This window comes from Scyliorhinus torazame, chromosome 11 (assembly GCF_047496885.1).
Source record: "Scyliorhinus torazame isolate Kashiwa2021f chromosome 11, sScyTor2.1, whole genome shotgun sequence".
NCBI classification, from domain to species: domain Eukaryota; kingdom Metazoa; phylum Chordata; class Chondrichthyes; order Carcharhiniformes; family Scyliorhinidae; genus Scyliorhinus; species Scyliorhinus torazame.
Window position 1 is genome coordinate 59,026,306 of NC_092717.1, and position 23,572 is coordinate 59,049,877.

The 23,572-nt window shown below is 50.4% G+C and overlaps 1 protein-coding gene across 2 annotated transcripts in view; it reads left to right on the top strand.

Annotated features, from left to right (window-relative positions):
- mlh1 (mutL homolog 1, colon cancer, nonpolyposis type 2 (E. coli)) overlaps positions 1–23,572 on the top strand; it is a 124,808-nt gene that overhangs the window by 7,395 nt on the left and 93,841 nt on the right. The window contains exons 2-3 of one of the 2 annotated variants that reach the window (XM_072467323.1): positions 5,686–5,776; positions 15,840–15,938. In XM_072467323.1, the coding sequence (XP_072323424.1) occupies positions 5,686–5,776; positions 15,840–15,938 (190 nt within the window). The remainder of the gene's footprint in view (positions 1–5,685; positions 5,777–15,839; positions 15,939–23,572) is intronic. The other variant, XM_072467324.1, reaches the window with a different exon arrangement.

The window sequence follows — 23,572 nt, forward strand, 5'->3', positions numbered from 1 at the left end:
CTATCAGGGGAAAACAGCAGCAGCCAGAGCAGTGGCACCACGGCTGGCTCTGATGTTCAGAAGGGAGGGTCAAAGCGCAGAAGAGCAATAGTAATAGGGTACATATTGGTACTAACGACATAGGCAGGAAGGGGCATGAGGTCCTGAAGCAGCAGTTCAGGGAGCTAGGCAGAAAGTTAAAAGACAGGACCTCTAGGGTTGTAATCTCAGGATTACTCCCTGTGCCATGTGCCAGTGAGGCTAGAAATAGGAAGATAGAGCAGCTAAACACGTTGCTAAACAGCTGGTGTAGGAGGGAGGGTTTCTGTTATCTGGACCACTGGGAGCTCTTCCGGGGCAGGTGTTACCTATATAAGAAGGACGTGTTGCATCTAAATTGGAGAGGCATAAATATCCTGGCTGCGAGGTTTGCTAGTGTCACACGGGAGGGTTTAAACTAGTATGGCAGGGGGGTGGGCACGGGAGCAATAGATCAGAAGGTGAGAGCATTGAGGGAGGAATAGGGACAGTCTGGCTCTGAGGCAGAGCAGACAGGGAGAAGTTGCTGAACACAACGGGTCTGGTGGCCTGAAGTGCATATGTTTTAATGCAAGAAGTATTACGGGTAAGGCAGATGAACTTAGAGCTTGGATTAGTACTTGGAACTATGATGTTGTTGCCATTACAGAGACCTGGTTGAGGGAAGGGCAGGATTGGCAGCTAAACGTTTCAGGATTTAGATGTTTCAGGCGGGATAGAGGGGGATGTAAAAGGGGTGGCGGAGTTGCGCTACTGGTTAGGGAGAATATCACAGCTGTACTGCGAGAGGACACCTCAGAGGGCAGTGAGGCTATATGGGTAGAGATCAGGAATAAGAAGGGTGCAGTCACAATGTTGGGGGTTTACTACAGGCCTCCCAACAGCCAGCGGGAGATAGAGGAGCAGATAGGTAGACAGATTTTGGAAAAGAGTAAAAACAACAGGGTTGTGGTGATGGGAGACTTCAACTTCCCCAATATTGACTGGGACTCACTTAGTGCCAGGGGCTTAGACGGGGCGGAGTTTGTAAGGAGCATCCAGGAGGGCTTCTTCAAACAATATGTAGACAGTCCAACTAGGGAAGGGGCGGTACTGGACCTGGTATTGGGGAATGAGCCCGGCCAGGTGGTAGAAGTTTCAGTAGGGGAGCATTTCTGGAACAGTGACCACAATTCAGTAAGTCTTAAAGTGCTGGTGGACAAGGATAAGAGTGGTCCTTGGATGAATGTGCTAAATTGGGGGAAGGCTAATTATAACAATATTAGGCGGGAACTGAAGAACGTAGATTGGGGGCGGATGTTTGAGGGCAAATCAACATTTGACATGTGGGAAGCTTTCAAGTGTCAGTTGAAAGGAATTCAGGACCGGCATTTTCCTGTGAGGAAGCAGGATAAATACGGCAATTTTCGGGAACCTTGGATAACGAGAGATATTGTAGGCCTTGTCAGAAAGAAAAAGGAGGCATTTGTCAGGGCTAAAAGGCTGGGAACAGACGAAGCCTGTGTGGAATATAAGGAAAGTAGGAAGGAAATTAAGCAAGGAGTCAGGAGGGCGAGAAGGGGTCACGAAAAGTCATTGGCAAATAGGGTTAAGGAAAATCCCAAGGCTTTCTACACGTACATAAAAAGCAAGAGGGTAGCCAGGGAAAGGGTTGGCCCACTGAAGGATAGGCAAGGGAATCCATGTGTGGAGCCAGAGGAAATGGGCGAGGTACTAAATGAATATTTTGCATCAGTATTCACCAAAGAGAAGGAATTGGTAGATGTTGAGTCTGGAGAAGGGTGTGTAGATAGCCTGGGTCACATTGAGATCCAAAAAGACGAGGTGTTGGGCGTCTTAAAAAATATTAAGGTAGATAATACCTTAATACCTGCCCGTGGGGCAGCACGGTAGCATTGTGAATAGCACAATTGCTTCACAGCTCCAAGGTCCCAGGTTCGATTCCGGCTTGGGTCACTGTCTGTGCGGAGTCTGCACGTCCTCCCCGTTTGTGCGTGGGTTTCCTCCGGGTGCTCCGGTTTCCTCCCACAGTCCAAAGATGTGCAGGGTAGGTGGATTGGCGATGATAACTTGCCCTTAGTGTCCAAAATTGCCCTTAGTGTTGGGTGGGGTTACTGTGTTGTGGGGATAGGGTGGAGGTGTTGACCTTGGGTGGGGTGCTCTTTCCAAGAGCCGGTGCAGACTCGATGGGCCGAATGGCCTCCTTCTGCACTGTAAATTCTATAAGTCCCCAGGGCCTGATGGGATCTACCCCAGAATATTGAAGGAGGCTGGAGAGGAAATTACTGCGGCCTTGACAGAAATCTTTGGACCCTCACTGTCTTCAGGTGATGTCCCGGAGGACTGGAGAATAGCCAATGTTGTTCCTCTGTTTAAGAAGGGTAGCAAGGATAATCCAGGGAACTACAGGCCGGTGAGCCTTACTTCAGTGGTAGGGAAATTACTGGAGAGAATTCTTCGAGACAGGATCTACTCCCATTTGGAAGCAAATGGATGTATTAGTGAGAGGCAGCATGGTTTTGTGAAGGGGAGTGCGTGTCTCACTAACTTGATAGAGTTTTTCGAGGAGGTCACAAAGATGATTGATGCAGGTAGGGCAGTGGATGTTGTCTATATGGACTTCAGTAAGGCCATTGACAAGGTCCCTCATGGTAGACTAGTACAAAAGGTGAAGTCACACGGGATCAGGGGTGAGCTGGCAAGGTCGATCCAGAACTGGCTAGGTCATTAGAAGGCAGAGAGTAGCAATGGAAGGATGCTTTTCTAATTGGAGGGCTGTGACCAGTGGTGTTCCACAGGGATCAGTGCTGGGACCTTTGCTGTTTGTAGTATATATAAATGATTTGGAGGAAAATGTAACTGGTCTGATTAGTAAGTTTGCAGACGACACAAAGGTTGGTGGAATTGCGGATAGCGAAGAGGACTGTCAGAAGATACAGCAGGATTTAGATTGTTTGGTGACTTGGGCGGAGAGATGGCAGATGGAGTTTAATCCGGACAAATGTGAGGTAATGCATTTTGGAAGGTCTAATGCAGGTAGGGAATATACAGTGAATGGTAGAACCCTCGAGTATTGAAAGTCGGAGAGATCTAGGAGTACAGGTCCACAGGTCACTGAAAGGGGCAACACAGGTGGAGAAGGTAGTCAAGAAGGCATACGGCATGCTTGCCTTCATTGGCCGGGGCATTGAGTATAAGAATTGGCAAGTCATGTTGCAGCTGTGTAGAACCTTAGTTAGGCCACACTTGGAGTATAGTGTTCAATTCTGGTCGCCACACTACCAGAAGGATGTGGAGGCTTTAGAGAGGGTGCAGAAGAGATTTACCAGAATGTTGCCTGGTATGGAGGGCATTAGCTATGAGGAGCGGTTGAATAAACTCGGTTTGTTCTCACTGGAACGAAGGAGGTTGAGGGGAGAACTGATAGAGGTCTACAAAATTATGAGGGGCATAGACAGAGTGGACAGTCAGAGGCTTTTCCCCAGGATGGAGGGGTCAATTACTAGGGGGCATAGGTTTAAGGTGAGAGGGGCAAGGTTTAGAGTAGATGTACGAGGCAAGTTTTTTATGCAGAGGGTAGTGGGTGCCTGGAACTCGCTACCGGAGGAGGTGGTGGAAGCAGGGACAATAGTGACATTTAAGGGGCATCTTGACAAATACATGAATAGGATGGGAATAGAGGGATACGGACCCAGGAAGTGTAGAAGATTGTAGTTTAGTCGGGCAGCATGGTCGGCACAGGCTTGGAGGGCCGAAGGGCCTGTCCCTGTGCTGTACATTTCTTTGTTCTTTGTTCTATGAAGAGAGATTGGATAGACTGGGATTGTTTTCCTTGTAGCAGAGAAGGCTGAGGCTGGTGAGACCTGATTTGAGGTGTGTACAAGTATGAGCACAGATGTGGTGGATGGGAAGGAACTTTTTCCCCTTATCAGAGTGTCAATAAGCAGAGGACATAGATTTAAGGTAATGGGCAAGAGATTTATCGGAGATGTTGGGAAAGAATTTTTCACCCAGAGGTGGGAATCTGGAACTCGCAGTCTGAAATGGTGGTAGAGGCAGGGACTCCCACACCATTTACGAATTAGATGATCACTTGAAATGCCATAGTGTGCAAAGCTATGTATGGGTCAGGTACTGGAAAATGGGATTAGAATAAATAGGTGTTTGATGGCTGACACTGACACGATGGGCTGATGGGCCTAGTTCCATGCTGTAATAGCTCTCTGACTCTAAACGTTGTGGTTAGCATCAAAGCAGAGTACTTGAGATGCAAGTGGAGAGAAAGATAGATAAACAATCCACCTAGCATCTGTCTCTGGATGAATAAAACTGTCAGTCACTGGCTAGTGCAATGTATTGCTGTGTGAAATTGAATGAGAGTTCTGCATTTCAAAAGCTGAGGGAATTAGAAGTCTTTTCAAGTGTACTTGACTTTCGAGGAAGCCTCTGACATTTGTTGCAGCTGCTGTTTTAAACAGTTTTGTCTGAGGCAGCAGATGTCAGGAAAGAGTAAGTGACAATGCCGTGATCTTTCACTGTACTGCCTGGACTGCTCTTCAGCTTTCAGGCGGGTGGGTGACTGATGGGGAGAGAGGGTCAGCCTGCTTGCGTGGGGAGGGATAACGAGTTATTCCCATGGTGTGGGACAGGGTGCTCCTCCTCATCAATGCGGGGTGGGGGGGGGGGGGGGGCAGGATTAGCATTGTGGAGGGGGTACCTGCTGCCGGACCTCTGGATCAGGCTACCTGCTCAAATGGTGGCCAATACTGGGATACAAATGGAATCCGACGACCTTTCCCCCATGCGTGTATTTGCATAGTTAAAGAGAGCATGGTTAAGGAGAGAGATTCACACTGGGTCCCATCCCAGCATCAGAGGAAACCAGTCCTGATTCTCCCAACGGTGGGAGCACAGAGAATCCAGGCTCCAATGTCATAACAGTCAAACACCATCATTTGATCTTACAGGCACAGCTACTTGCAGGAGTGTGGTGCCACCACCACAGTTTAATGGTATGAGTTGTGTCTTATTGTTCCAAGTACATATTTTACACCCCATCCCCATTTTAAGCACAGTTGCACTACCATTCTCCATACTTCGCAGTAACTAGTTACAAAAGGCAGTAATAGACAATGGAAATAGTCATCCATTTTCTCCTTGGGTTTGGGATGTTTGATAGCGTGGGATATAACTGTAAGCACAAAGTGACCCAAGCCAGGAATTGAACCCGGGTCCCTGGCGCTGTGAAGCAACAGTGCAAACCACTGTGCTACCACGAGAGTGAACCAGATGGAATTTTACCATTACTGAGATCTGCTTTCAAGTACATATTTTATTAATTTAGTTTAAATTCCCCTGGCTGCAATGGTGGAATTTGAACCTAAGTTTTTAGAGCATCAGTCTGTGCCATTCATCCAGTGACATTACCACTGCGGGGGGAGCGAATGGGATAGGGGAGGGGGCTGTGGTGGGAGCAGTCTGAGGTATCTAGCTTACTTGTGCCTTTAATCTGTGGAAGTTCCAACTTGTATTTTAGTCTGGTGAACAATATTGTAACTCACTTGAATTTCAGGATATCTTTGATCTATTCCACAAAATCAGTTTTGTCCTGAATGAACAAATTATTTTCAGTGCAATGTGATAACAGGATAATTTTTGTGTTAACAGTTTGGATGCCAAATCTACAAATATTCAGGTGACTGTAAAGGATGGTGGCCTGAAGTTGATTCAGATCCAAGATAATGGGACCGGTGTCCGGGTAAGACAAATTAACAATGAGGCAAAATAAACTTGCATCTGTTTAAAGGCCTCTGGCATGAAATATCACACACCTTAAAAATGCCAGGATTGTGGCACAGCCCCAGCTTTGAGTAGGGGTGCAGCATTGTTTGCAATAGTGTGTCAGCTGCCTCACCACACCCACTCTGTTCGGTGGAATGATTGCAATAAAAGTGTACTTCTGGTTGCACACTGGAGTGCAGAATTCTTGCAGGAGTTTTCCCTGAAGCAATAACATTTTAACCGGAAGGTATCATGCTGATTTGTAAACCGTGGGTGTCCAAACGTTTTATATCTGGGCTGTGTAGAATCTTTTAAGTCTTCATTTTGTGCGTCTTAATAACACTGAGGCGGACAGCACGGTGGCGAGTGGTTAGCATTGCTGCCTCACAGCACCGTGGTCCCAGGTTCGACCCCGGCTCTGGGTCACTGTCCATGTGGAGTTTGCACATTCTCCCAGTGTTTGCATGGGTTTCACCCCCACAACCCAAAGATGTGCAGAGTAGGTGGATTGGCCACCCTAAATTGCCTCTTAATTGGATAAAATGAATTGGGTACTCTAAATTTTAAAAAAAATAACACTGTGAGGCAGCAGGGCTAATACTGGCCTAGACCTAACATTCCGGCTCCACCAAATTCAAATGGCATTAACCAGTGAATAAAGCATAAGTGCATAGGATTTAAATTGTCTGATCTTGAAGGAGCTGTGGTTTAGCCACCATTAGATTAACAGGCCATCACAATGTAGGACGATTGCTACAATTGATAATCTCCTAACTGATGACTGTAATTAATGGAACAATCATTGCACTTTTGCCTAGTACAAGCTCAAATGTTTTGACAAACATTCCCACCCCCTATTTAAAATGCAAGTTGATTTCAGGAAGCAGTAAAGTTGATTACCGAGTACACTTTTCAGCTTCAGTCAATATTTGATCGTTCTCCGGCAGCACGGTGGCATAGTGGTTAGCACTGCTGCCTCACGGCGCCGAGGTCCCAGGTTCGATCCCGGCTCTGGGTCACTATGTGTGGAGTTAGCACATTCTTCACGTGTTTGCATGGGTTTCACCCCCACAAACCAAAAGGTGTGCAGGGCAGGTGGATTGGTCACGCTAAATTGTCCCTTAATTGGAAAAAATGAATTGGGTACACTAAATTTTAAAAAAATATATATATATATATATATATATTTGATCGCTCTCTTCACCAAAACAAGTTTATAGGCTTAGCCCTTTTGTACTTTGTCACTTCTACAACTGTAAAAGCAATGGTTCCTTGCATTATAGTCAATTTACACAAGGCTAGACCAGAAAGATATGCTGGTTTACCCTTGCTCGGCCAAAATCTGTCCAAAACTACACCACTGACTATATTCTCTTTCTATCCTTCACCCTCTTCCATCTTTTGATTGCGCTGTTCCTTGTAATTATTTGTATTCAATTTTCACTCTTGCGATCACTTCAAGCTTTCCCTCTTGGTCAGTTGACATTGTTTTTCTTCTGCTCCTCCCCCTCCTAATTCCTCTCCTTATCTAGCCCATTGCTTCATTTGTCCCTCAAGCTACTGAAGAAGTAAATGGGAATGGTGGTGCAATTCTAGCCATCCAGGTGGCTGTTGTACAGGACAATATTTTGTCTTTTTAAAAAATATTTTTATTAAGGTTTTCATAAAATATCAATAACAAAATGAAAAAGGAACCCAACAGGGTTAAGTACAAAACACAGTCTAGAAAAGCAACCCTCCATACCCCCCTCCCCTGTACATAAATAATAAATTAACATCAACACCCCGACTTAACACAACAGGTATAGACACCCCCTCAGACCCTCCAGTGTAAATAACGAAAATTAAAAAAAAGTAAAGTAACCCCCCCCCCCCCCCCCCCCCCCCCCACCCTGAGTTGCTTTTGCCATTGACCAATGTCTACCGTTCTGCCAGGAAGTCTAAGAACGGTTGCCACCGCCTAAAGAACCCTTGTACCAACCTTCAAGGCGAATTTCACCCTCCAACTTAAGAAACCCCGCCATATTGTTAATCCAGGATTCCACGATTGGGGGCCTCGCATCCTTCCACTGAAGGAGAATCCTTCGCCGGGCTACCAGGGACGCAAAGGCCAGAATACCGGCCTCTCTCGCCTCCTGCACTCCCGGCTCCCCTGCGACCCCAAATATTGCGAGCCCCCAGCCCAGTTTGACCCTGGATCCTACCACCCTCGACACCGTCCTCACTACGCCCTTCCAAAATTCCTTCAGCGCTGGGCAGGCCCAGAACATATGGGTGTGATTTGCTGGACTCCCTGAGCACCTAACACACCTGTCCTCGCCCCTAAAAAACCGGCTCATCCTTGTCCCGGTCATGTGTGCCCTGTGCAGCACTTTAAACTGTATGAGGCTGAGCCTCGCGCTCGATGAGTTCACCCTCCCTAGGGCATCTGCCCACGCCCCTTCCCCAATCTCCTCTCCCAACTCCTCCTCCCACTTGCCTTTCACCTCCACCACCGAGGCCTCTTCCTCCTCCTGCATCACCTGGTAAGTTTCCGAGATCATCTCCCCCCCCCCCCCCCCCCCCCCCCCCCCCCCCCCCCCCCCCCGAGGGAACCTATCCTGTACTGTGTGTGGCAGCAGCCGCGGGAATTCCACCACCTGCCGCTTGGCAAACGCCCTTAGCTGTAAGTACCTGAAGGTGTTCCCCGGGGGGAGTCCGTACTTCTCATCCAGCTCACCCAGGCATGCGAACTTCCTGTCCACAAACAGGTCCCCCAGTTGTCGTATTCCTGCCCTGTGCCACCTCGCAAACCCTCCACCTGTTCTTCCTGGGACGAACCGGTGGTTCCCCCGTATTGGGGTCCACACCAAGGCCCCAGCTTTCCCCCTTTGCTGCCTCCACTGCCCCCAAATTGAGGGCAGCTGCCACCACCGGGCTCGTGGTATACCTCCTTGGAGGAGGGAACGGCAGTGGCGCCGTTGCCAGCGCCCCCAGACTTGTACTCACACAAGACCCAGTCTCCAACCTCTTCCATGCAGCCCCCTCTCCCTCCATCACCCACTTGCACACCATCGTCACATTGGCGGCCCAGTAGTACCCACAGAGGTTGGGCAGCGCCAGCCCCCCCCCTAATCTCTGCTCCGCTCCAGGAACACCCTTCTCACCCTCGGAGTCCCTCGCGCCCACACAAACCCCATTATACTCCTGTTGACCCGCCTAAAAAGGGCCTTCGGGATAAACACGAGGAGGCACTGGAACAGGAACAAAAACCTTGGGAGCACCGTCATTTTGACTGACTGCACCCTACCCGCCGAGGACAGCGGCAACGTGTCTCACCTCTTGAACTCCTCCATTTGCTCCACCAGCCTTGTGAAATTAAGTCTATGCAGGGCCCTCCAGCTCCTGGCCACCTGGACCCCCAAATACCTGAAGCTCCTCTCCACCCTTTTTAATGTCAGCTCGCCAATCCCCCTCTCCTGGTCCCCTGGGTGAACCACGAACAGCTCGCTCTTCCCCATGTTGAGCTTGTACCCCGAGAAATCCCCGAATTCCCTAAGGATCCTCATTACCTCTGACATGCCCCCCCTACCGGGTCCGCCACATATAGCAGCAAGTCGTCCGCATAGAGCGACACCCTATGCTCCTCCCCACCCCGCACCAATGCCCTCCAGTTCCTCGACTCCCTCAGTGCTATAGCCAGGAGTTCACTCACCAGTGCGAAGAGCAGGGGGGACAGGGGACACCCCTGCCTCGTCCCTCGGTGCAACCGAAAGTACTCGGACCTCCTCCTTTTTGTGGCCACACTTACCATCGGGACCTCGTACAACAGCCTAACCCACCTGACAAACCCCTCCCCAAACCCAAACCTCTTCAGCACCTCCCACAGGTACCCCCACTCTACCCTATTGAAGGCTTTCTCAGCGCCCATCGCCACCACTATCTCCGCCTCCCTCGCTGGCATCATGATAACGTTCAAAAGCCTCCACACATTCGCGTTCAACTGCCTCCCCTTCACGAACCCCGTCTGTTCTTCGTGGATGATCTGCGGCACCCAATCCTCAATCCTCGTAGCTAAGACCTTCGCCAGCACCTTGGCATCTACGCTTAGCCACAAAATCGGCCTGTAAGACCCACACTGCAGGGGATCCTTGTCCCGCTTCAGGATCAAGGAGATCAGTGCCCGGGACATCGTCGGGGGCAAAGCTCCCACTCCCCTGCCTCATTGAAGGTCCTAACTAGCAACGGGCCCAACAGGTCCATATATTTTTTTATAGAATTCGACCGGGAAACCGTCCAGCCCCGGTGCCTTCCCCGCCTGTGTGCTTCCTATCCCTTTGGTCAGCTCCTCCAGCCCAATCGGGGCCCCCAATCCCGCCACCAGTCCCTCCTCCACCTTCGGAAACCTCAATTGGTCCAGGAAGTGGCCCATCCCTCCCTCCTCCAGTGGGGGCTCGGACCGGTACAATTCCTCATAGAAGTCCCTGAAGACCCCATTGATGCCAACCACACTTCTTTCCCTGTCCTTAACTCTCCCCTACCCACCACCTCCCATACCATCCCCACTCTGACCTCTCCGTTATCGTTGTCCTCCAGATACCTCTCTATACTTCCTCGGACCCGCTCGCTCACCTCGTCCGCCAACAGCCCCACCTCCAAGCGCCACAACGGGTGCTGGTCCCTCTCCTCCCCCAGCTCTAAGTTCACCCAATGCGGAGCGTGGTCCGAAATGGCTATCGCTGAGTACTCGGTATCCTCTACTCTATCAGCGCCCTGCTCAAAATAAAAAAAGTCGATTCGGGAATAAGCCTTATGGACATGTGAGAAGAAGAATGAAAATTCCCTAGCCCCCGGCCTTGCAAATCTCCAAGGGTCCACCCCTCCCATCTGGTCCATAAACCCCCTCCGCACTCTAGCCGCTGCCGGCTTCCTACCCGTCCTAGACCTGGAGCGATCCAGTGCCGGATCCAGCACCGTGTTAAAGTCTCGCCCCATTATCAGGCCCCCCACTTCTAAGTCTGGGATCCGACCCAACATGCGCCGCATAAAACCCGCATCGTCCCAATTCGGGGCATACACATTGACCAGTACCACCCTCTCTCCCTGCAGCTTACCACTTACCATTACGTACCTACCACCATTGTCTGCCACGATGCTCGACGCCTCGAATGACACCTTCTTTCCGACCAAGATCGCCACCCCTCGATTTTTGGCATCCAGCCCCGAATGAAACACCTGACCTACCCACCCTTTCCTCAATCTTACCTGGTCTGCCACCTTCAGGTGTGTCTCCTGGAGCATAACCCCATCCGCCTTCAGCCCCTTCAGGTGCGCGAACACGTGGGCCCGCTTGCCCATTCAGTCCCCTTACATTCCAGGTTATCAGCCGGATCAGGGGGCTACCCGACCCCCCCTCCCCCGCCGACTAGCCATAACCCCTCCTCAGCCAGCCACGCGCCCGCACCCCACGCCCGGCCCATTCCCCACGGCGGCAGACCCCCGTCTCGACCCCCCCCCCCCCCCCAAACACCACTCGCTCCAGCTCCCCCTTGACCATAGCAGCAACCCGATTTCCACCCCCCGGCTAGGACCCACCCTAGCTGTTTTACACTCTTTCCTCCTCCTCCCCCCCCCCCTCCCCCCCCATTGCACTTCCGCAAGTCAGCTGACTCCTGCTGACCCCGGCCACTTCCGCCTCTCCTTAGACTCCTCCCATTGTGTTACACACCCTCCCCTTCCGTTCCCCATCCACAGGCTCTCCCGCTCCCCTTTTCATCCTAAGCGCGGAAACAACCCTCGCTTCCCCGCCCCGGCCCACCCCCTCCAGTCTTCAGCGCGGGAAAAAGCCTCAAAATAATGGTGCCGGTCCAGCTGCGCCGGCTGCAACATGCCAAACTTCATCCCCTTCCTGTGCAGCACCGCCTTCGCTCGATTGTACCCGGCCCTCCTCTTCGCCACCTCCGCACTCCAGTCCTGGTATATTCGAACCTCCGCGTTCTCCCACCTGCTGCTCCTCGCCTTCTTGGCCCACCTGAGCACACACTCCCGATCAGCGAACCGATGAAACCGCACCAGCACCGTCCGCGGAGGCTCGTTAGCCTTGGGCCTCCTCGCCAGCACTCTATGGGCCCCTTCCAGCTCCAGGGACCCCTGGAAGGACCCCGCTCCCATCAGCGAGTTTAACATGGTGACCACATAGGCCCCCACGTCCGGCCCCTCCGGGAGGCCCAGAATCCGCAGATTCTTCCGCCTCGACCGATTCTCCATCTCCTCGAACCGCTCCTGCCATTTCTTGTGGAGCGCCTCGTTCGCCTCCACCTTTACCGCCAGGCCTAAGATCTCGTCCTCGTTGTCGGAGATCTTTTGTCGGGCCTCGCGGATCGCCACCCCCTGGGCCATCTGTGTCTCCAGCAGCTTATCAATAGAAGCCTTCATCGGCTTAAGCAGGTCCGCTTTAATATCTCTGAAGCAGCGCTGGATACCCTCCTGTTGCTCCTGCGCCTACTGCATCCACGATGCCTGGTCCCCACCCACCGCCATTTTGTTCTTCTTCCCTCGCACCTTCTTCGGGCCCACCACCACCTGGTAAAAGCCATATACGGTCGGGGAATTGTTGTAATCTCCTTCCCACACTGGGAAACGTCAAAGTGCCGTTGGGGGCCCTGAAAATAGCCCAAAAGTCCTTTTTTGCGGGAGCCGGCGAATGTGCGACTTAGCTCCGCAGAGCCGCAACCGGAAGTTCCATATTTTGTCTGTTTTAATGATAGATTTCAGATGCCACTAAATGCTAAACCTGAAACCATGGTCATAATGTATATAAAAGCCCACCATATTCACTACTCCCAATGCGGCCTCTACATCGGGGAGACTAAGTGCAGAATGGGTGAATGCTTTGCGGAACACATGCGCTCCGTCTGCAAGCGTGACCCCAACCTTCCGGTTGCTTGCCAATTCAGGTCAGCTTCTTGCTCTCATGCCCATATGTCCGTCTTTGGCCTGCTGCAGTTCTCCAGTGATGCCCACTCAGACTGGAAGAACAATCCCATATATTCTGGTTAGACACATTTTTGCCTTCTGGACTTAACATTTCAGTTCAAGAACTTCAGATTGAACTCCACCATCCCCTTTTGTTTTTTTGGTTTACCCCAAGGTAACCTCAACCCTCCCCTACAGTACCACCTGTCTCTTGTTTTTTAGTTATGCTTGCACTGCGCTACCAACACATTCTGCTATCTTACCTTTGTACCACTATTAGCACTTCAAACCTCAATGCCTCTATTAGCAACATCTTTGTTTTATGTCCATGACATCTTTGTCAATCTCTCCTTGGTTCTGACCTATCAGCATGGTAGCATTGTGGATAGCACAATTGCTTCACAGCTCCAGGGTCCCAGGTTCGATTCCGGCTTGGGTCACTATCTGTGCGGAGTCTGCACATCCAGTGTGTGCGTGAGTTTTCTCCGGGTGCTCCGGTTTCCTCCCACAGTCCAAAGATGTGCAGGTTAGGTGGATTGGCCATTATAAATTGCCCTTAGTGTTGGGTGGCGTTACTGGGTTATGGGGATAGGGTGCAGGTGTTGACCTTGGGTAGGTAGGGTGCTCTTTCCAAGAGCCGGTGCAGACTCGATGGGCCAAATGGTCTCCTTCTGCACTGTAAAATCTATGAAATCTATCCCTGACCTTCTATTCTGCCCCCTCCGCCCTCCAATGATATAATTCATTACATTTCTATTCATCTTCAGTTCTGTCGAAAGGTTGTATGGACTTGCAATGTAACCTCTGTTTCTCTCATCACAGATGCTGCGAAACCTACAGGTTTATCCAGCATTTTCTGTTTTTAGTCCTAGTGAAACATAATGTTAGCATTTTTCGAAGACTTGATGCTGGCATGATACTAGTAAGAAGTCTTACAAAACCAGGTTAAAGTCCAACAGGTTTGTTTCAAACACTAGCTTTCGGAGCACTGCTCCTTCCTCAGGCGAATGATTCACCTGAGGATGGAGCAATGGTCCGGAAACTAGTTTTTGAAATAAACCTGTTGGACTTTAACCTGGTGTTGTAAGACTTCTTGCTGTGCTCACCCCAGTCCAACGCCGGCATCTCCACATCATGGCATGATACTAGTTATAGTAGTTATAAAAATTATAGTAGTTATAAAATTAAACAAAGGGGCAGTACGGTAGCATTGTGGATAGCATAATTGCTTCACAGCTCCAGGGTCCCAGGTTCCCAGGTTCGATTCCGGCTTGGGTCATTGTCTGTGCGGAGTATGCACGTTCTCCCCGTGTGTGCGTGGGTTTCCTCCGGGTGCTCTGGTTTCCTCCCACAGTCCAAAGATGTGCAGGTTAGGTGGATTGGCCATGATAAATTGCCCTTAGTTCCAAGATTGCCCTTAGTGTTGGGTGGGGTTACTGGGTTACGGGGATAGGGTGGAGGTATTGGCATTGGGTAGGGTGCTCTTTCCAAGAGCCGGTGCAGGCTCGATGGGCTGAATGGCCTCCTTCTGCACTGTAAATTCTATAATCCTATTATTATTTATTGGCTGATTTGGAATTGGACGAAATTGGTTGGTTTTGCAATTAAAAGAGTTGGTTGATATAGAGTAAAAAGGCATATATTATGCGATTCAACAGAAGAAGATCATTCTTATACTCTTCAGTGATTTCTAATCTCAACTGCAAGGAGTTGTAGAATGGATTCCAGAATGTATCCTACAAGGTCAGAAAGAAAGCCGTGCCCCAATCAAGTGGGTCGGTGCAGACTCAATGGGCCGAATGGCCTCCTTCTGCACTGTATGTTCTATATGTAATCCTGCTGGGTTATTTTTGACAAGATCTTAGTTTGTTCCCTTGGACTGGATGAGGTTTTTGGGGTAATGATTGCACAACGTGGAAAGAAAGGAATCCTGTGTAAAAAGATAGGAATACAATATGGAAAAGTATGAGGTTATGCACTTTGGAAGGAGGAATGGAGGCATAGACTATTTTCTAAATGTGGAAATGCTTAGGAAATCAAAGCACAAAGGCACATGGGAGTTCTTGTTCAAGATTCTCTTAAGGTTAACGTGCAGGTTCAGTCGGCAATTCAGAAGGCAAATGCAATTTTAGCATTCATATCGAGAGGGCTAGAATACAAGAGCAGGGATGTACTTTGGATGCTCTGGTCAGACCCCATTTGGAGTATTGTGAGCGGTTTTGTGCCCCGTATCTAAGGACGGATGTGCTGACCTTGGAAAGGGTCCAGAGGAAGTTCACAAGAATGATCCATGGAATGAAGAGCTTGTCATATGAGGAACGGTTGAGGTCTGGGTCTGTACTCATTGGAGTTTAGAAGGATGAGGGGGAATCTTATTGAAACTTGTAGGATACTGCGAAGCCTGGATAGAGTGGATGTGGAGAGGGTGTTTCCACGAGTAGGAAAAACTGGAACCAGAGGGCACAATCTCAGACTAAAGGGACGATCCTTTAAAACAGATGAGGAATTTCTTTATCCAGAGGGTGGTGAATCTGTGGAACTCTTTGCCGCAGAAGGCTGTGGAGGCCAAATCACTGAGTGTCTTTAAGACAGCGAAATAGGTTCTCGATTAATAAGGGGATCAGGAGTTATGGGGAGATGCAGGAGAATGGGAATGCAAAAAATATCAGCCATGATTGAATGGCAGAGCAGACTCAATGGGTTGAGTGGCCTAATTCTGCTCCTATGTCTTTTGGTCTTCTGGCACAAAGGAACAAGCAAAGAAAGGGAACTTTACAGATTGAACTCGTGTCTCTTTCTTTGTTTCTGAGCAGAGAGATTAGGAGGAGTAATGGAAAGTTTGGTCAGAATAAAAGATTCTGAAAGTTTGAGAGAGAGGCTGAAAGGTTTACGGCGGGAGTTTGAGGACTGTTTAAAAGATGGTTCCTGCCATGTTGCAGTGAAATATTTGCCTCCCCCATCTTGTAGGTTGGATCAGAAGTCTCGATTTTGTCCTGTACAATTTACTAAGCAACTTTTCAGATGTCAACCTAATGTGTTTTTCATTTGGCTTTCCCCTTCCCAACTTGTCTTTTATTCTTAATCAGAAGGAAGATTTGGAAATACTTTGTGAAAGATTTACTACAAGCAAACTACAGAAGTTTGAAGATCTCACTAGTATTGCTACTTACGGATTTAGAGGAGAGGTATGTGTGGAAGTTGACCATTCTTCTATGATTAAAATCCATTTGAAAGCTGCTATACTTACAATGTACAGTAAGAACAATTAATGTATGGAAAAAGTTATCCAGGCTATCAACTTCATTCCCATATGACCCTTGACAATCTGCAGTTTGACTGCCACTTATGAACTTATTTTGCTCTCTTGAGGGAGACCTGTGAGACATGAGCAAACTCCAAAAGAAGCAAGACTTCATGGGCGAAATTCTCCCCAAACGGCACGATGTCCGCCGACTGGCGCCCAAAACGGCGCCAATCAGACGGGCATCGCGCCGCCCCAAAGGTGCGGAATGCTCCGCATCTTTGGGAGCCGAGCCCCAACATTGAGGGGCTAGGCCGGCGTCGGAGGGATTTCCGCCCCGCCAGCTGGTGGAAACTGCCTTTGTTGCCCCGCCAGCTGGCGCGGAAATGACATGTCGGGGCGGCGCATGCGCGGGAGCGTCAGCGGCCGCTGACAGTTTCCCGCGCATGCGCAGTGGAGAGTCTCTCTTCCGCCTCCGCCATGGTGGAGACCTTTGCGGAGGCGGAAGGGAAAGAGTGCCCCCATGGCACAGGCCCGCCCGCGGATCGGTGGGCTCCGATCGCGGGCCAGGCCACCGTGGGGGCACCCCCGGGGCGAGATCGCCCCGCGCCCCCACCCGGAGCCCGCCCACGCCGCCTTGTCCTGCCGGTAAATAGGTACTTTAATTTACGCCGGCGGGACAGGCAATTTTTCGGCGGGACTTCGGCCCATCCGGGCCGGAGAATTGAGCAGGGGGGCCCGCCAACCGGCGCGGCCCGATTCCCGCCACCGCCGAATATCCAGTACCAGAGACTTCGGCAACCGGCGTGGGCGGGATTCACTGCAGCCCCCGGCGATTCTCCAACCCGGCGGGGGGTCGGAGAATGACGCCCCATATGTATGCACTGTTTTATATAAAGCACCTTTTGGTGCTCTATAAACTATCTAACGATTAGTGCCAAAATTTATTCTGCAAAGCTTTATATCTTGATTTTAGCCAGATCTTCGCCCAATTCCTTTTAAAGTAGTCAATTTTGAAAATATTCTATTCAACAAAGCCCCACTTTGGGGACCAGGATTGGGGAGTTGAAATTCCTGTGGACATCGAAAACAGGGCAAGGGTTGATTAATTTGTTTAAATTACAGGTCACTTCAAAAAATAATTTAAATACTTTAGTCTAAAAGCATGTTAAAAATGACAACGACACAGTGTATTTAAAACTCACATCCTTTCCAGGAAGCATAACAGAGCAAGGTTTGATTATTATGTTCCAGAATTTTAAAATCACACTAAATAAAGATTTATTTAGCACAGATTATCCAGTCACCACCTTGTGATTCAGTGACTTTATGGCAAACAACTGCTTATTAGCTTTCAGATTGTTTTTGAGGTTTCCCTATCTCTGGGATATTGAAATCTGCCATGACTGTTACATTTTGATTTTCAGCTGTTGGCGATTATTAATTTGTTCCTTTTGCTCTTCGTTAATTTCTTTCCGGATGACTTCTTCCACCTTGTCCTCTGTGGTATGGCCACAGTTTTAACATTATGGATGCTGTTCTACAATATATCAACCCACTCACTAATTTGACGTTATTTCTATCCTTACTAGCGTTCCCATTTGTCTACCTAACTTATTGGGTCTGTCTCTATGAATCATGTGAATTAGTTTACATTTTGAGCAGGTAGCCTTCATTTTTGGTGAAACGCCTTTACAATTGTACAAGCGGTATGGATTGCAGCTTGAGAGAGAGGAATCATTTATCCTTGACCTAGCTTTGTAGGTTCTCCTCTCTGGCATTTTACAAATGTTATCTTTTTGAGGAAATGTTATTTGGAAATGAAGAGTACTTGGAGAAAGTATTACTTCTGTGCGTCACCACCTTATTTATAGATTTGCGCCTTTGTCGGAGGTATCATTTTTCAGGTGACAACTTAAACTGAGGCCCCATTTGCCTGTTTTGGTAAATGTAAAAGGTTCCATGGCACTCTTCATGGGTGTGCTGTCCAACATTCTTGCTTGAACCAATACTGCCAAAAACAGACTAACTGTTCGAACAATGCTGGCACTTCAACAGTGGCATAGTGGTAATATCACTGGCCCAGGCTAAGATCTGGGGGAAGGGTTCAAATCCCACCACAGCATCTGGTAGAATTTAAATTTAACTAATCTGGAATTAAAAGCTAGTCTCAGTAATAGCCGTAGAAGCCCATCTGGTACAATAATGTCCTTTAGGGAACAAAATCTGCTGGTCTTTCATGGTCTGGCCTACATGACTGCAGAGTTCTCAGCAATGTGGTTGACTCTCAAAACCGCTACAAAATCTAAAAGAAATGCAACTGGACAGAGCAACTGGTATCGACCTTGGCATCAAACAGCAATGACACACCCAGGTTGATTGGCTACTAAGATCTGGATGCTTGTGTCAAAATTTATCTGCAAGCACCAGTGATTTGATTGATGCCACAGTTATGCAAAGGCCATCTATCTATCCAATATGCAGCAAGTCTTCAGGCAACTTTAGGTACAGTAGTCTTCAAAAAGTGTATAATCCATACTTGTTAGAAAATAACCCGAACCCTAACTTTTTAGAAAATATTTTATTCAAGGCATCTACAAAAATCAGAAGAACAAGAGAACGACTCAATAAACAACCATACCCCACCTGCACCCCCAGATGTCAACCCCCTGCTGCATCCTACCTTTCCCATTTTAACCCCCTTATCCCTCCCTGCGCTCAATCCTCCTTAAAGAAATCAATAAACGGATTCCACCTCCCGGTGACCCCCTCTGCCAACATCCTCAAAACGAACTTGACCTTCTCCAGCCTCTGGAATTCTGCCAGGTCGCACTCCCGCTTACAGCGGCTCCGAGTCCCTCCATCCTCTCAAAATCCGTCTCCGGTCTATCAGGGAGGCAAAAGCCAAAACATCGGCCTCTCACCCCCTGGACTCCCGGTTCTTCTGACATCCCGAATATCGCCACCTCTGAAGCCGGAACCACCTCCACACCCAGCACCTCAGACATCACGTCCGAGAACCCCTGCCTGAACCCCTTCCGTCTTGGACAAGCCCAGAACATGTGGACGTGATTCATGCTGCCCCTGCATGCCGCCCACACCTATCTTCTACCCCCACAAAGACCCTACTCACCCTTGCCACCGTCATATGAACCCTATGCACCACTTTAAACCGAATGAGGCTTAACCTCGCACACGACGAGGACGTGTTCACCCTCCACATGACCTCTACCCATGTCTCTGCCCCCATCTCCCCTCCCAGCTCCTCCTCCCATTTGCACTTCATGTCCCCCAGCAGTGCTCCCTCCCACTCCATCAATTCCTTATGTCTGACACCTTCCCCTCCCTATTTCATGCTTCGACAGCGCCTTGTCCAGCAGCCCAAGAAAGGACGACATTTCTTTCATTATGAAGTCCCAAATCTGTACGTACCTAAAGCCATTCCCTCTGGGCAGCTCATATACTTCCTCCAGATCCTTACGTTTCCCCCTATGAACAAATCACCAAAGCGCTCTCCCCGCCTGTCGCTACTTCCTAAACCTCGCATCTAGCCCTGCCGGCGCAAACCTATGGTTATTACAAATTGGCACCCACACCAAAGCACCCTCCAGCCTCAAATGCTGCCACCACTGCCCCCACACCCTCAGGGCCAATATCACCACTGGGCCTGCGGAGTATCTGCCCAGCGAGAACGTCAGAGGCACCAACAACAGAGTTCTCCAGCATGTTCCCCTACACGATGCCGCCTCCATCTTTCCCCATACCGACCCCTCCCAAACGGCCCATTTACTTAACATAGCAATATCCGCTGCCCAATAATAGTTCATCATGTTCGGGCACATCAGACTCCCCCGCTCCCACTCCCACTCCAAGAAAGCCCACCACACCCGTGGGGTCTTCCCCGTCCACACAAACCTGGAGATCAGCCCATTGACCTTCCTAAAAAAAGACTTGGCAACAAAATAACAAACTGAAACCTCAGCAGCACCATCATTTTCACTGTCTGCACCTGCCCTGACAGCGACAGCGTATCCCACCTCTTAAAGACCGCATCCATCTCTCCAGCCGAACCAGATTCAGTTTATGCACCTGGACCCAACTCCACGCCACCTGGATACCCAATTACTTGAAACGCGCCCCACCACCCGAAACTGCAACTCCCCTAGTCTCCTATCCTGCCCTCTGGCCTCAATCGGGAACACCTCGCTCTTTCCCATATTCAATTTGTATCCTGCAAATCGGCCAAATTTCCCCAATATCTTCAAGATGCCTCCGACACTGACCACCAGATTCAAAATATATAATAACAGTTTGTCCGCATATCATGAGACACTGCTCGGCACCCCCCCCCCCCCAAACCCCCAGCTCAATCCATCCCCATCAACTCCCTGAGTGCCATTGCCAGAGGCTCTATCATCAAGGAGAAGAGCAATGTTGGGGAGTTGGCACCCTGCCGCATCCCTCGATGTTACCCAAAGTACCCGAACTCACTCGGTTTGTCCACACACTACAACCAGCGCCCTATACAACAACTGGACCCAATCCACAAACCCCTGAACCGCCCCAACACGTCCAACAAATACGCCCACTACACCCGATCAAAAACCTTCTCCGCATCCAACGTCACTACTACCTCCATCTTCTGCCCCTCCGATGGCATCATAATTGCATTAAGTACCCTCCTCACATTCACTGACAACTGCCCCTCTTTCACAAACCCCGTCTGATCCTCGCCTATCACCCCCAGCACACAGTCCTCAATTTGCGAAGCCAACACCTTCGTCAATAACTTGGCATCCACATTCAATAATGATATCCCTTCCACAGCGCTTAATCGAACACAAAAAAGTCCATCTGGGAGTATAAAACCTCCTTCGCCCTTGGCCTCCCAAACCTCCATGGATCCAACAGCCCACCTGCCCACCTTGCACTCCATGAGCCTCGACTCCCTTGCCCCCCCTGCCGCTGCCCCGCCCCCTGGTAATCAACGGGTGCAAATCCAAGTCCGAGATCTTCCCTGACACCTGCTGCATAAAATCCACGTCATCCCAATTCGGCGCATAAACATTTACCAGAACGGCCTGCATTCACTCCAACTTCCCACAACCATCACGTATCTACCAAAATGCTCGAATGCAACGTCTTCATATCCAGCCCCACTCATACCTTTCTCAGCCTCGTCTGGTCCCCCAACATCAGCTGCATCTCGTGCAAAAATGCCACGTCCGCCTTCAAACTCCTCCGATTCGTGAACACATACGACAGTTTAACCGGCCCATTCAATCCCCTCCTGTTCCATGTGACCAGGCTGGCCAGAGGGCTCCCAGCCCCCGGCCCGCATCCGCCCCCAGATGTCCACTGTCTTCAACTGCACCCACCAACCGCACTCTGGTAAGCATTCACACACACACACACACACACACACCGGTCATTCACACACACACACACACACCGGTCACTCAGACACACACACACACACCGGTCACTCAGACACACACACACACCGGTCACTCAGACACACACACACACACACACACCGGTCACTCACACACACACACACACCGGTCACTCAGACACACACACACACCGGTCACTCAGACACACACACACACACCGGTCACTCACACACACCGGTCACTCTCACACACACACACACACACACCGGTCACTCAGACACACACACACACCGGTCACTCACACACACCGGTCACTCTCACACACACACACACACACACACCGGTCACTCAGACACACACACACACCGGTCACTCAGACACACACACACACCGGTCACTCAGACACACACACACCGGTCACTCACACACACCGGTCACTCTCTCACACACACACACACACACACCGGTCACTCACACACACACACACACCGGTCACTCACACACACACACACACACACACCGGTCACTCACACACACACACACACACACCGGTCACTCTCTCACACACACACACACACACACACCGGTCACTCACACACACACACACACACACACCGGTCACTCACACACACCCACACACCGGTCACTCACACACATACACACACACACCGGTCACTCACACACATACACACACACACCGGTCACTCACACACGCGCACACACCGGTCACACACACGCGCACACCGGTCACTCACACACACGCGCACACACCGGTCACTCACACACGCGCACACACCGGTCACTCACACACGCGCACACACCGGTCACTCACACACGTGCACACACCGGTCACTCACACACACCGGTCACTCACACACACACACACACACACACAGGTCACTCACACACGCACACACACCGGTCACTCACACACGCACACACACCGGTCACTCACACACGCACACACACCGGTCACTCACACACGCGCACACACCGGTCACTCACACACGCGCACACACCGGTCACTCTCACACACGCGCACACACCGGTCACTCACACACGCGCACACACCGGTCACTCACACACGCGCACACACCGGTCACTCACACACGCGCACACACTGGTCACTCACACACACGCGCACACACCGGTCACTCACACACGCGCACACACCGGTCACTCACACACGCGCACACACCGGTCACTCACACACACCGGTCGGTCACTCACACACACCGGTCACTCACACACACACACACACACACACACCGGTCACTCACACACACACACACACACACACACCGGTCACTCACACACACACACACACACACACACACACACACACACCGGTCACTCTCTCACACACACACACACACACACCGGTCACTCACACACACACACACACACACACACCGGTCACTCACTCACACACACACACACACACACACACCGGTCACTCACTCACACACACACACACACACACACCGGTCACTCACTCACACACACACACACACACCGGTCACTCACACACACACACACACACACACACCGGTCACTCTCACACACACACACTGGTCACTCACACACACCGGTCACTCTCTCACACACACACACCGGTCACTCACACTCACACACACACACTCACTCACACACACACACACACCGGTCACTCACACACACACACACACACACCGGTCACTCACACACACACACCGGTCACTCACACACACCGGTCACTCACACACACACACACACACACACACACACACACCGGTCACTCACACACACACACACACACCGGTCACTCACACACACACACCGGTCACTCACACACACCGGTCACTCACACACACACACACACACGCACCGGTCACTCACACACACACACACACACACACACACACACACACACCGGACACTCACACACACACACACACACACCGGTCACTCTCACACACACACACACACACACACACACACACACACCGGTCACTCTCACTCACACACACCGGTCACTCACACACACACACACACCGGTCACTCACACACACACACACACACCGGTCACTCACACACACACACACACCGGTCACTCACACACACCGGTCACTCACACACACACACACACACACACACACACACCGGTCACTCACACACACACACACACACACACACCGGTCAC